We start from the raw sequence: 14,742 nt of genomic DNA on the forward strand, positions 1-14,742 counted from the left end.
GCAGCACCCCAAAAGGGTGTCGGTCCCCGAACGCCTCCCGATCACAGTCTCCGCACGGGTCCCCAGCCCCCGAGACCCCGGCTGAGGATCGCGGGGGCCACCAGGGCTCGCCGCGGCCCCGCCCGCCCGCGCCGCGCCCCGCCCCCGGCCCGCCGGCCCCGCCCCCGCCGCGGCCCGCCTCGCCTTTGATGCGCCGCGCCTGGCCAATGGGCGCGCGGGGAGGCGCGGGGCCGCGGCGGCGGGCTGGGGGCTCGGCGCGCCCGGGCGTCAGTCGGGCCGCGGCGACGGCGGCAGGAGCGCGTCCCGGCGCCGCTTCGGGCTGCGAGCGGCTCTGGGGCTGCTCCGGGAGAAGGAGAGCCAGGCGAGGCGCAGGGCCCGCGGGCCGCGCGCATGGCTTAGGGACGCCCCCGCCTGCCGCGCCCCCAGCATGGGGAAACTTCACTCCAAGCCGGGTCAGTGTCCCCGCCCGCGCGCCGGCCCCCTGGCCCCGGCGTCCTCCCCACCGCGGTGGCTAACTCTCTCCCTCTCCTTTCTTTCCGGCTCCCGCCGCCGCCGCCGCCGCCGCCGCCGCCGCCACCGCGCGCGATGTGCCTGCAGCCGCCGTGTGCAAGCGCAGGGAGAGCCCGGAAGGTAGGGGCGCGGGGCACCGACCCGGGGGACGGAAGGGGGAGGCACCGCGGACGCTGCCAAATGGCCCAGCCCGCTGGATTTCATTCCCAGGGCCACCCCAACCCCCAACGCCAGCGACCAGTCCCCCCAAACCGCTCCAAGAGCCGTCTTCGGGCCCCCGCCTCTGTCCCGCCTACTCCCTCCCTGCGGTCCTGCTCTCCCACTTCGGACCCTAAAGCCCCACCCCTCCTGCGTCCCGCCCTCTGTGCTCACAGCGCCCCTTCTTCAGACCCCCAAGTGCTCCAGCCCAGGAGCCTGTCGCCCTCTTTCTGGCCCCCAGCCCCTTTCCCCGAGATCTTGGCTTCTGTGTCCACTGCTCCCCCTCCTCTGACCCTCAGCCCGCTGCTGTCTTGGCCTCCTGATCCCCAACCCCCTCCTCCCGGGGTTCTGCCTTCCCTTGCCCGGGTTTAGATCCTTGCTCTTGGGGTTTTGCGGAACCTGGTTCTCCTCATTCTCTGCGTGTCTCTTGGATCTTGCCCAAGCTCTTGAACCCCCGCGGACCCCTCGGTGCCTTTGCTTTCTGCCGTGCCCACTCCTTCTCCTACTCTCGGGGAACTTTCCGGCCCGTGGGGGGCCCAGACTCAGAGGCTTCGTGTCATCCCTGTCCCAGGTGACAGCTTCGCCGTGAGCGCTGCCTGGGCCCGGAAGGGCATCGAGGAGTGGATCGGGAGGCAGCGCTGCCCAGGTGGTGTCTCAGGACCCCGACAGCTGCGGTTGGCGGGCACCGTTGGTCGAGGCACCCGGGTACGGTCCCCACCCTATCCCCTCACCCCTTTCAGCCTCGGAGATGGGTCTTCACCCATCCCCACTTTTAGCACCCTCCTGGCACGGTGTCCGGGTCTGAAAACCCTGTCTCTGCAGTCCCCTGCCCCAGCAGCACAGCCCTGTGCCCCAGCTGTGGGGGACCTGAGAGGTCTGATGGGCCAGTCTCCTGCCCAGTTGGGGGCAGAGGGCTGCCAGGAGGCAGGTCCAGGGTGAGGAGGTGGTATAGGTCTAGTGGATGGGAAAGCTGGTCTGTGCTAGTGGGGTTTGGGGGCCTGCTTTGACTTCTACCTTGTTTCTGTGACCAGCATTCACAGGGGCGTTGCAAGGGGGGCTAGGGGGAGGGGAGGCATTGGGACTCTCTGGCTGGAGGGCAGGGCTGTGCTGGCCCAGGGTCTTATGGCCACTTCCAAATGTGTCTTAGTGTCTGTGGCATTCATTAGTGCCATCTGCCATCTGAGTGGAGAGCTTGGGGGCCACTGGGACCCAGCGTCACCCTTAGTGAGGCTCACAGGGCGGGAAAGGCCTCACTCACTCTGCTGTAGCCTGGCACGCCCCCGTGCCTGCACCCGGTGGGTGCAGGAGGTTGGAGTTGTTCCTGGAGGAGCAGTGATTGTGACAGGGGAATGAGTGAGTGCAGCCACAGCTCCTGGCCTGGGACTGGTGTTCACAGATGTCGTGTGAGCTCCAGAACTCTGCACGGGGCTTTCAGATGGTCTGCGTGGAACTCTCGCAAGCAGAGGATCAAAGGATGAATCAACTTTTTGATGTGACATTTAATTTTTTTTTTTTTTTAAACTTGGAGGGGAACAGACTGAGTCTCGGGTCTGGTTAGTTCTTTGGTCTTGCCCATGGCTGGGGAGAGGCTGGTGGAGTCTTCAGATGTGTGTGTGTGTGTGTGTGTGTGCATTTGGGTGGTGGGACCTGGCAGTTAGATTGCAGGGGCTGATGTTGGGCGGGGGGCCTGTGCATGCGTGAAGTAGCCTCCTCTGCGGGTGGAGGAGTTCTCCCCCCTCCCTGCTCTTAAGCTGGGGGCTTTCTCTCCTCCGTTTCTCCTCATCTGTTGACTGGGTTGGAATTGGAGCTGCTAGCCCCTAGCAGAGGTCAAAACTTGGTGGGTGGGGGGCACTGCAGTCGGGCCCTTGAACAACACAACTACAAACTGCTTTTTCTCCCACCATTTCTAGCGTTTGATCTACTTTTTAAATTTAAAGGCCAATGAAAACGATCCAGTTGAGCCATATGAACAAATGTATTTGCAGCCTAAGACAGAGGCCAACTGAGTGGATTTCCATTAATCAAGTTTTTTTTTTTTTCAGCCTGTTTATTTTTACAAACTATTCCTGCAGAATGACATTTATTTGCAGTCCCTTTTTTTTCCCCTTCTTAACTGCCAGGCAGCTCTTGCTCCATGCTAGAGGGGAAACTTGAAATACAGCGAGGGCTTACTTCAATTGACTTTTATCTTCAAAGCCATAACAAATGTTACCCGCATGTTTTTGGTGGGTCTCCTTGGCATCCAGTCCGGGAGGATGAGAGGGAGGAGGAAAGAAGGAGAGGAAAACAAAAGTCTGTCGTTTTTAATTAAATAGTAGTGTTCCCAGCAAGAGGAATGCAAGCCAGTAAAGTTGCCATTGGGGGAAATGAGGGAGGGCCGGGAGGGGGCCCCAGCTTAAGTTTGTGGCTTTGGTGAAGTCACGGAATTTTGTTGCCTGGTTTCTTCCTCCCAGCTGAGGACAGTATGGGATGCTGCTTGCTCCCCTCCCTGCGTCCCTCGCCCCCCCCCCTCAGAGAAATGCTGTGGGGTCATTAATATTTGTTCAAAGTGCTTTTAAAGATGTGAGGCATAGAGCATCAGTGGGACATGTGGCGGGTGGGCTCAGCCGCTGGAGATGTTAAGGGGGGTGGGGCGCAGACTCCCTGGGAGTTGTTCTTAGTGACTGGGATTTGGGTTTGGTCAGGGCACAGTCCAAGGTGTGGAGCAGCCGTGTGTGTGTGTGTGTGTGTGTGTGTGTGTGTGTGTATGAGGTGTCTGACATAATTTCAGGTGGCACCTGAGGGAATGTTTTTAGTCTTAACAGTTACTCCCCCCCCCCCTTATTTTTTTAAATCAGAAAAGATAGCAAGGCCATCGAACCATGATATCACAGGGTATTATTATTGCTTAGGATGAAGCCAAGTTAAAAGCGGTAGTCTAACTTAAAGTTGATTCAGAGAGAAAACTGAGTGCAAGTGGTCAAAATTATGAATGTGAGGATGGGATGCCCAAAGTTTGGGGAATGCTGAGATTCTGCACAGGGCACCCGGGGGCACCTCAGCCCTGCTTCATTTCTCTGTCCCCACCAGCACGGAAGGGGTGGCTGGCAGGTTCCTCTGTGATACCACCAGGATGTAGGAGGGTGTGTGCTCCAAAGTCTGCTGGCTTCCAGGCCTGGCAGCGGTCCTCAGCCTGCCCCAGGTCTGTCTTGGGGATGACTTCTGTCTGCACTCCTTCATCTGGCATGTCACCAAAGTGGCTGGGGACACATTAGTGGCTTATCCAACTAGCATTCTTATTATTGCAATGATAGCTACTGTTTATTAAGTGCCTGTGTGTGTGTCAGGCTTTGCTTACATTATCTTAATCTCCCGTAACCCTCTGGAGTTCCCAGCCAGCTGGTGTGCCCTCTCTTCTGCTGTACTTTCTAGGAGAAAGGAAGTCATGGTGGTGAAGCCCCGTACACAGCATCCGCTGCAAGGGCGCTCGTTTGACTCAGTCCTCGGAAGGGGGCTCGCCCGCCAGCTGCCAGGCACCGTGAGCTGAGCCGAGCTGGCGGAGGGGCTTGCGGAAGCAGAAGGGGCCCTCGTCCTGCTTCCTCCTCCCTGATGGGGTCTGAGGAGCTTGGCCAGTGTTTGGGGTGGGTCTGAGTTACACACAGGGCCCCGCTGTGTGAGGGGGTGACCATTTTGGCACTAAACTTAGCCTTCCTTCCTAAGTACAGAAATAATGAGGCCAGGCTGTGCCACAAGACCTTGTCACCTTGTGTAAGCCATTTTGCCTTTGGATACCTTAATTAGCTCATCTGCAAAATGGGTGCAGCGATATTCTCATCCCTGGCAGAGTCAGGGCAGATAACTCCTTCAAAAGTTGTCTGTTTCTGTAGAGGGGAGATGGGAGCCCACAAATAGGGATTCTGGAACCAGAGTTCTGTTCCCCTGCCTTCCTGTTCTTCCACAACAGGCTCAGTTGCAGGGAAACAGATTAAGGCCTGGGTTCTGCCCTTTGCACGGGCACATGATGAGGTCCAAGGGAATATGAGCTCATAGGAGAGAAATAATGAGAAATGGGAGGCATATAAATGCTCTGAAAGAAGAACAATAGACTGAGCCATGTACATGCCAGAGGACCCTGGGCTAAGCAGAATGAGAAAGCAGAAGAAGTAGAATCATCTCCAGGAGGTAACGGAGTGCTTTGGAACACGAAGTAGCAGCAGGCAGTTACAGAAGAAACCAATCAGAAACCCTGGGTGTGGGACCTGCAGTGGGGGCACAGCAGAGCTTCACAGGTGGATGGACTAGCAGGGCGGACGCAGGTAGGAGGCCAACTTGGAGAAACAACTTTGGTGCCTCTCTGCTGCTCACGTGGCGTGTACACACGTGCATATGTGAATGTGCACAGCCAGATTTAAAACACACCCCCCCACCAGCTTGACCCTTTTGTTCTTTTATAGCAGAGCTGCCTGGAGAAATAGGCCGCGAGCTGCGGGGCAGGCGGGCCCTCCTCTAGATCAAAGGCGGCTGCCAGGCGGTTTGGTAATTTGATTAGGGGGTACCTAGTGCATTTTGATATTTGGGGAAGATTAGGAGGGTGCAGGCCTGGTTGGAGCCCCGGGGGACGTATGGGGCTGGGTGATGAGATTGGAGGCTGGCCCAGCTGCTGCCCGAATGCTGGATTCCAGGGGAATTACCCTTGAATGATACCAGTTGGCACAATTAAAAGGTCCCAAGTCCTCACCATATGGAAAGTGTTAGTCCTCCTTACGTGGTTTCAAAGCTATGTGCCGGGAGGTGGACTTGACATTTGAGGTAGAGCATAAATTAAATATTTGGTGTTTCAGAATTAAAAGATGATTTGCTCCACGGCTTGTGGAGGACTCAGGGCGCAGCCGTTTGAGCCCCACTCTCTTGGCATCTTTGAGTTCCCCCAGGGAGGGTCTCCTCTGCCCATGGGCACCGAGGGCTGACTTCACTGCCCAGCCTGGGTGATGTCTGTCCCTGTCCCCTGGGGAATGGACAGGAGAGTCTGGGAAGACCCCCGCTGGATGAAGAGCCAGGTAGGGCTTGGGTTTCCTGTAGGTCTGGGCCCGTCGGGGCGTCTGAATGGTGGGCAAGGGTTCCTATCCTGCAGGCTCTCCTGCATCTCTGTGATGTGGTCTCTGGTAGGGACGCCAAGGAGTGTCTTGTCCTCCCTCCGAGACTTTTCTTCTTTGAGAAGGAGGCTGGGTCCCCCTGAGCCCAGGCTCGTGCGCATTCCATTTCCTGGAAGTCAGGAATGCCCTTCTGCATCCACATTTTGGAGGAAACGCAGGGAAAATCGAATCCAAGAGGCACCCACTGCGTGACCTGCCAGGAACTAGGACTTGGGGGGTGTTTTCCTTCCGCTCACCCAGTGGAGTTGTCAGAATGAGGAGAGAAGGTGAGGTGGTCAGGAGTGTTCCTGTTTGTGCTGAGAAGCTCAGACACCCTCTCCGGGACCACACTGTCCCCTTGCCTGATTCAAACGCCAAGACGAATCTGGTAGCACCAAGAGGAGTCACTGAAAGAAATCTCCTCCCCACGGTATCCCTGCGCCAGCACAGAGTAGGCCCACAGACGGATGGGCGGGATGAAATCAGATGATGGGAGCCCTCGCTGCCCCCTTCCCAGCCAGCGTCTCCTCTTTGTTCCAAGTTCGTCCTGTCCGGGGTGGAAGAGAAGAACCAGGCTTTTCTTTCAGGTGCTGAGCTTAGTTGCTGAATGCGGGAATTGCAAATTTAAAAAATGAGTGACAATTCATTACTGATGGTAATCGACTGTGGCAGGCACTGGAGATACAGTGGAGAGTACAAGAGACCCGCCCCTTGTCCTCCTGTGGCTTCCAATCTTCCAGGAGACCAAGAAGCAGCAAGTAGACAGGTGTGACTGCGTGGTGGCCCCAGAGTCAGCCAGGGAAGAGGTGCTGGGGGAGGGGATGTGTTCCTCCTGGGAAGGGCTGCTGGAGACTCCCCCCACTGTTGTCTTTGGAAGGTGGGGTGGCTGGGTCGCTGGCACTGGATGATCGTGCAGGGACGTGTCTGTGCAGCCCTTGGGGACCGGGAGTCTTTCCTGGTCCTTATTCTTTCTGGAAGGCCTTGACCTCCAGACAGGTGTGTGGGGTAGAGGAGGATGGGCCATCTGCACCTCCAGCGGCCAGCGCACTCCTTGAAGTTGATTCACGGGTAGCATCAGGTAGGGGGGCCGGGGACGTGACCCAGCTGTTTGAATGGGTGGGTGGCCCCTGGGGCCCTGTTGGAGGAGGAAGTCAGCTCTGGGGCCCAGCAGCTCAACTTTGGTGGGCCTGGGGGACTGAGGGCTGAGACTGGCTGCTGAAAGGCACAGAGAGGCACTTCAAGGGACAAGGGACAAGAGACAGTGACAGCCAACCCCAGAGGGAGCCCTAACTTGCCCAGAGCTGCAGTGAGCCGGGGGAAGAGGCTCCCTTGCCTGGGTCAGCAGAGCTGTCCAGTGGAGGGGTGGGCAAAGTGACCTCCAGGCACAAGGACCTGTGCAGTGATGAGCCCAGAACCTTCCAGCTCAGGGCCCTGCAGCCTCACTGACAGGCTGTGGATGGATCCCTGCTGTGTTTTGGTTTAGAAACTTTTTGGAATTTTTAGGTCTCTAGTTGGATTCCAAAACAGGCGCTTCCGGCGGCTGCCCCTCGACTTCCCTTTCTCTCTCTCTCTCTCTCTTTCATGTCTTTTGGTAGCTCCTGCCTCTCCCAGACAGTCTTCCTCTTCCTCTTGCCCTGGCTCCCCCTCCCTTCTCCTCTCTTCTCCTCTCTCCGTCTCTCCGAGGGAGAACTGAGGCAGGAGCCCAGAATACCCTGGAAGATTTGCCAGCGGGAGCTGAAGGCCTCACTTGTTGAATCTGGAGGGAGGGCTTTGATGTCACCCTGCTCCGTTTATCCTGGGAAGCTGCCTGCTTCTTTATGGCTTTAGACTCTCCGCAGGAAGAATGGCCCAGGGGCCTGGAGGAGAGGCCCGCTCACTCCCCAAAGGGCAGCCCAGTGACGGTGGCTGCAGCCCCTGCCAAGCCCAGGTGGGGTGGGGAGCCTTCTCTAAACACGCACTTCTCGAGGCATAAGTGATTCTTTGATAGCTTCCTGGGCAAGCAGAAGGGGCTGTTTATCCGTGTGGGCACCAGTCACGAGGCTCAGGGAGAAAGCCTCCAGTCCGGCCACTGAAGTCATCCTTCGCCCCAGAACTGGGGCATGCACGAGCTCTGGCCAGCCAGCCCGCTCTGCCTACCAGGGCGGTTCCCTGGCGTGTTGGTCTGAGGCCTCTGGGGAATTCGTCTGGGCTTTGCTTCCCTTGCTTGGTGAGCCACATTGGCCATGGCGCGTACGGGTGGTCTTGTGTGTGGCTGTTGCCTTTCAGAGGGCCTCAGGGTACCAGGTGGCTTCGCATGTCCCCGTTAGGCCAGGTATACCCCTGCCCTGTCAACAGAGGGCAGGCCTTGTTTTCATGGGACTTAGAATCTAGTAGGAAAAGAGAAATATTAAAGAACGAATTATACAATTGAAGTGGTGATCTGTGTCTCAAAAAAGTAGTGGGTGCTTTTCGAGGGGCCAGACCTCATCTGGGGTGTGGTTATTCATTTCACAAATAGACGGTTGCCTTCTGTTTGCCAAGTGCTGTGCACAGGATGTTGTGGGAATTATAAGGAATGGGACGTGATTCTTGCCTCGCAGAACTTAGAGTTTAGTGGAACTAAACTCTTATGTTGCCTCTCATCTCTTTTTTCTTCTCCTATTGCATGGGTTAGAGTCTCCAGTGCTGTTTAATAACCATTAAGTATGGTGTTTGTTGTTTATATAGTCAAGAAAACATTCTTCCGCTGCTGGCTTGCAAAGATGTGTAGATTCACGAATAATTATTGGCTTTTATCAAGAACTGTTGGGTCATTGATGGAGCAGGTCATTCTTTGCCCATATGATGTAGGATTCATATGCCTGGTTCCCATTGCTGGATTTCCTAGTGTCCAACGTTTTCTCCCTCCCGAACTGAACCCCTCTTTGTCATGAGAGATTCCATGACAGACTGTGGCATGGGCTGCATTTATATTCATAGGTTCTATGTCCATGGACTCAGCCAACCCAAGACGGAAGATGTTTGAAAAAAAAGTCGCATCCGTACTGAACACAGACAGACTTTTTTCCTTGCCATTATTCTCCAAACAGTATAACTCGATTATTCACACAGCATTTACATTGTAGCAGGGATTATATGTAACGTAGACAGGATTTAAAGCACACAGAAGGAGGAGAGTAGGTTTTATGCAAACACTACACCTTGTTCTATAAGGTCCTTGAGCATCTGTGGATTTTGGTATCCACGGGGCTTCTGGAACCATCCTGTGGATACCAAGGGACGACTGTACTCTTTTTAAATGTTTGTTACGCAGGAATTTTGCTTTGGATCTGGGTATGGATATTCAGTTGGCTCATGGTTTGGGAAGAGGGATAGTGAGTGATGAAAGTGACGTTAAGGGAAGCCTAGTGTCACAAGGCTCTGGGTCTAGAACAGGCAGAGTCTACGCCCTAGGGTCCGAGGTGGTCTTGGAGGAGATGTTGACACCCAGAGGTGGGGGAGGGGCACTGTCTGTGTTTGGCAGGTGGAGTGGGCGCCATGTGTGGGCAGCCCTGTAGCTAGGAGGGCAGACTGAGGGGCTGACTGCGGGTCCTGTTGGCTGAAGAGGGGTCATGGGTGGGCCTGGAGGCCTCCCCAGCAACACTGTGGGCCTTGGTCTTTGTCTAGAAGGGAGGGAGGTATGCAGCAGGCTCCGGGCGAGGCCAGGGGTCGAGGTGAGCCATGCTGCTGTTTGCGGGAGGAGGAATGTGGAGATGGGTTCCCAGTTGTAAAAATACTTGGGAGGATAAAGAGGAATCAAGTGACAGACTGTCTTCTGTGGGCTCAGCGAGATTCCAGAATGTCTGTTTGGGGCTGGCACCACACTGGCTCTCTGGAGGCCATCAGGGGACCCTAGCGGAAGACCCAGACAGGCAGGTGGAGGGCCAGAAGAATTAGCAGAGACCCCTGGGTTAGAGAGCAGGGGCTGGCAGCCGGCCTCCTGGCCGGTGCTGGCATGCTGCCAGACCTCAGGGTCAGCTGGGGGTGCTGGTGGGAGTGGCCACTCTGTCTCAGAGGTGTGAGCAGGGACGGGGGAGCCCTCAGGGGTGTGGAGGCACCGAGGCCGAGCAACAGTGAGAGGAGGCTACTGGTCCTGGATCAGGAAGAGCCGGGGATGGGCCTGTGACTGGTCCTTGTAGGAGCTGCTGCTGCGGAGCAGGCCAGGGGGGCCGGGCAGAGGTCAGAGGATGGAGGAGGAACTGGGCCAGAGCCACGTGCAGAGGTGGTGACGGAGTGGGCAAGAGACACCCCAGCTTCTCCTCTCCCCACCTCCCTGTTCTTGCCAGGGCTTCCCGTGCGCGGACTCCAGAGCTAACAGGCAAGAAAGGCCCAGGGACTGGCTTCCTGGGGCCCAGAGCTGCAGGGAGAAGGGGAGGGAATGGTGGGGTGCAGCTGGCAATAGGATCATCACCTCTGGGCCTCAGTGGCTGCATCTGGAGAGTGGTGTGGTGGTATCACTTGCTTCCTACGGTGGCTACGGGGTCTCCCGCTGTAAAGTGACCTGGCACACAGTAAGCGCTCAATACACGTTAGCTATTAAAGTTGTAAAGCTACTGGGCTGTGATGATTTGAGAGGACCTTTTTTCTGCTTTTTCAATTGGGAGGACTTTTGAAGAAAGTGACATGTGGATAGGGCTTTGAAGGGCGATAAGGCAGATTAGGGACCTCCAGGGACAGAGAGGTCCTGTGAATGAATGCAGCAGGCTGGGAGGGGGACATCTGGGAGGAGTGGGGAGTGGGGTGCCCTGGGAACACACGCCCTGCCTCAAGGGGGCAGTGCTACTTGACCCACCCAGCGGCTGTCACGTGAGGACGTGGCCCTGGCATTGCGACCCCCTCTGATCATCAAGGGGATCCACCTACCTGGATTTTTACGTAAGACCTTGCTGATTTAAACAGCTGTCAACTCATTAAATGTTTAGACAATGGGAGATCCAGAAGCTGGCTTTGACCCGAGGTGCCCTGGCTTGTGGTCGCTGGTCTGGACTGGGAGGTTGTGATGGGGTGGCCGTGGGGTGTCTCGCTCTCCCTGGGGGCTCCTGTGGATGGTGCCCGTGGTGTGTGGATGAGGAGCCGGGCTCACTGAGGGCCAGCCACTGGGCCAGCCAGGGAGAGCAGGATCCAGGCTGCAGCCGGAACCAAGGGTTCAGCCTCGGTAGAGGCTCGGAGCTGGGAAATGGACAGTGGGTTTCGGTGTGGAGGAGAGCAAGATGGGGGCTGGGGGCGGGGGCAGGGGGACAGTGAAGGTGTGGTGTGAGCTGATTTCTGCTGAGGAGCAGCGTGTGCACAGAGAAGGGCCTGAGGGGGCTTACAGCTCGCCGCTTCAGACTTCCTGGGCCAGGCTCCAGGTGCATGTCTTCCTGTGGGGTGGACGTGGGCCAAGTGGACTGAGGCCCTGGTCATCGTGGAACGGGTGGAGCATAGTGAGTTAATGAACGTGAGTTCACTGCAGCAGCTTGGAAAAGAGAGCAGACTCAACCCTCCTGCAGCTTTCTGGTAAGATCTGCTAGGGGACACCCCCAGGGTGCTCAGTGCGGGACCCGCGGGCCAGTGAGATGCAGGGGGAGGACAGTGTGGACGGAGGGGAAGGGCGGATTCCACTTTGGATTGGGGAGTGACAGTGAAGTTGTGGAGACCCCAAGAATCAATAGCGGAGAGCCCGAAAGCGTCCAGCCCACGCTTGGTGTCTGTCACCTCTGAGACGTCAGGGCAGGAATCTGGGCTCTAGCTCAGGGTAGGTGGCACCTGTTGGCCCTGAAGGCTACTGGAGCCCAAGTCTGCTGGCCGCCAGCCCCCCGAGACTCCAGATGCTCCCCTTTCCGGATGGGTTGGGAGGCAGGGTGAGGGCTCTTGGTCAGAAGAACTAGTGGCATCTTGGAGCTAGTGGGTTGGCCTCCTGTGGGCTCTGAAGCCTCCTTACCCTGAATATGGAGCTGGTCTCTGGTGAGGGTGGGGCAGAGCGTGAAGGTTAGAGAATGACCCTGTCCACATCTGGGCAAGGCCGGAGCCTCGCAGATGGGCTCCAGCCCAGGACGGTTTTCCAAAGTGGCTTCGTGGGCTGCTGGGCCTCCCTCAGAGCCTCCGCCGTGGGGGTTTAGGGGTGTTGGTTAGGGCTGCATCGGTCACTCCACACCTGGCTTCCAGGGGGTGACTCATTAGAGGTGGTTTTTGACCTTGAATTCGTTGTTTTACCTTTCTCTCCCCAGCGATCTAGACAGACTGCAAAAGCAAAGAGATGGTTTAAGAAAATCATAATAAGCCAGGGACAAAGCTGCTGTCTCAGTGGGCGCTGGGGCCTTATTTTCTTGGGGCTTTTTTTTTTTTTTTCTTGCTCCTTTGCCCTGGGAAGTCCAAAGAAGCTCACTGGCTCGATGGACTCTGGGCTCTGGGCCTCCTTTCTGGCTGCTCTGTGGCTACGGCTCCTGGGTTTATAACTGTTGCCTGTGCGCACAGCCCCGTGTAGACGGGCTGGTCCCCAAGACGCAGGTGGTCACAAGGTGGTCACAAGGTCATAGGTCTCTGCCCCTGCGCGGCCCTGAGCCCCGTGGCCAGCTTCACAGCGCCCTTGTGAGGTGTTACCATCTTGCCCACGGGGACACTGAGGCTTGAAGAAGTCCACTACCTTGCCCAAGGTCGCTCCATTTGGAAGTTGAAATCTTGCTCCAGCAAGATCCAAATTCCACTCCATGGATTTTAGAGCCATCCGACGTTAGTGTCGACTCACGAAATCAGCTGAGTGATGGAAAATGAAATGGGAACAATACAAATAGGAGCAGTCCGCACACACAGTCAGGGAGCCGGGGCTCTGAGGTGAAACTCGATTCACGGCTTCTGCGGGTGGCTCTGCGCAAGCTGAGAGGGTCGCAGCTCGGAGTGGGGGGCCTGTCCTCCAGGGTGTCGCAGAGCCCAGCGGCTCACCACCAATGTCTTCCTCTTTCCCGGTTCTTGTGAATTCAAAGAAGGAAGTCCACAGACCAGGGTGAGGGAGTGCAAGAGTGGGATTTACTGAAGAATAGAAACAGGAGAAGAAGCTTCTAGCACAAGAGGGAACCGGACAACAGGTCTCTCCCACCGGGTGTGCCGCTCCGGGGGCTTATATGGCACTTGGCTCATCATTGTTGGTCCAAACTTATGCCAATTAGGTACTTTGGAAAAAGTAGCAATGGTATTGGTCCAAATTTATGCCAATTAGGGTTTGGAAACATTCTGACACTGCCATTGGTCAGTGCTCCAGTCCAGCTTTCATTCAGGTCTTCCCCACTTCCCTTTTCTTGCCACAGGTCAGGAAGCAGGAGGTTGAGGCCTGTTGGATGGGGTTGCGTAGAGTGGGCTTCTGCAGCAGGCGTCCATACCGTGCCCAGGCCCTGGCCTCCCAGGCCTAGCTCGCCTGGGTGGCACGTTCCAGGGGGCCGTGCTTGCTGCCCACACTCCAACCCACTCACTCCGCTGTCTGCTCCCACTTGTTGGCAGGGACGGGTAGAATGGGGAGCTGTGTTGGTGAGAATAAATATTGTTTTGTGTTATTTCTTTTGTGTTGGTTTAAATACATATGCATTTAGACGTCAAACCATATATACAAAAGCCCATTATAAAACGTAATTCTTACTGTAGGTCATGCTCACAGTGTTGGAAAAACACTGGTGTTTGGTCACTGATGCAGGCTCTGAGCCCGAATGCCTCATTTCAAGCCTTAACTTTACTTCTCCCTTGCTGTGTGACCTTGGACAAGTTTCCTGACCTCTCTGTGCCTCCATTTTCTTTCTTGACTTCAGGGCCTTTGGGCTATTTTGTGGAAGGTTCAGAGCAGACTGCTGTGGGTTAGTTCTTGCTGACCTTCTCTTTGGCTTGGGGGTGAAGAGAGTGAAGAGGCCCTTGTATTGTCTGAGCCTAAACAGTGGCAGCACCGTCCCAGGAGGAAGATGTGGCTGGATCTGTGGGGCCTGGGTGGCCCGAGAGTGGCCTGGCTTAGCTGTCAGGGCCTCCCCTGGCCTTTGCTTTCTTCTCTCAGATACGTGCTAGAGAACAGGAGCGGGCTTTCCGTTTCCATGGAAAAAAGTCTGAAACGGAGCGACTGAACCATTTTATGATTTTCTTAAGATGATGCCCCTGGGTAGAATTTGGCCGGCAGCCGGCCTGTGGCTCCGGGGCCTGGTCGAGGTGGTCGGCCCCCACAGCTGCGCTTGGGCGATGTGTCTGGAGCCTGGCCTCCCTCAAGGCCTGCACGGCCTCACCTCACTGCCCGTGGGCTTCCTCGGAGCGCGGTGGTCTCCGGTGGCCAGACTTTCATGGTGGCCACAGCTTCCCCCAGAGACAGGAGCGGAGCCGGCAGGCTGCTAAAGGATTGTCCCGGAATTGGCACCACCAGATCCTCTCCGGCAGAGCCAGACCCAGGTCCAGCCCAGATCAGGGGAAGGGGCCACGCAGGGGTGCTGGGAAGGGGGTTCACATGGGGCACCGTTGTGGTCTGTCAGAGGGGTGTTGTGGAGAAAGGACCGAAGGAGAGGTGGCCAGTGGGTTTGGTGGCACTGGATGGTGGTCCTAGTGGGTTCAACAGGAGCGGTCCTGGTGCGTGACAGCAGAGGTGCGACTGCAGTGGGTGTGAAGGGACCAAGAAACACTGGCACGGGAGCAGCAGCACAGAGTTTGGGGAGCGCTGGTGGCGGTAGGATTTTGAAGAATGAAAAATGGGTGACAGCCTAAAATCTCCATGTATGAGGGGATGCGTGGGGGCATGGCCGTTTTGTGGATCTCTGCAAGGGGTCAGAGCAGGGCGACAGGGTCTTGTGGGCATGTGGCAGGGAGGCCAGGGCACCTGCGGTCGAGCAGAGCCAGTGCAGAAGCCAGCGCACCGAGGTCCACGTGTGGCAGTGCGTCCACTCTCTGACCCTGCGGCCTCTGCATCTAA

The 14,742-nt window shown here is 56.7% G+C and overlaps 1 protein-coding gene across 1 annotated transcript in view; it reads left to right on the forward strand.

Moving 5' to 3' along the window:
- Nucleotides 1–427: 427 nt before the first annotated feature.
- Nucleotides 428–14,742, forward strand: part of Nkd1 (NKD inhibitor of Wnt signaling pathway 1) — a 77,827-nt gene continuing 63,512 nt past the window's right edge. Inside the window, exons 1-3 of the mRNA XM_077105864.1 lie at nucleotides 428–452; nucleotides 598–630; nucleotides 1,280–1,413. Of these exons, the coding sequence (XP_076961979.1) occupies nucleotides 428–452; nucleotides 598–630; nucleotides 1,280–1,413 (192 nt within the window). The remainder of the gene's footprint in view (nucleotides 453–597; nucleotides 631–1,279; nucleotides 1,414–14,742) is intronic.

The sequence above is a fragment of the Callospermophilus lateralis genome, chromosome 18 (genome assembly GCF_048772815.1).
Source record: "Callospermophilus lateralis isolate mCalLat2 chromosome 18, mCalLat2.hap1, whole genome shotgun sequence".
In the NCBI taxonomy this organism is placed as follows: Eukaryota; Metazoa; Chordata; class Mammalia; order Rodentia; family Sciuridae; genus Callospermophilus; species Callospermophilus lateralis.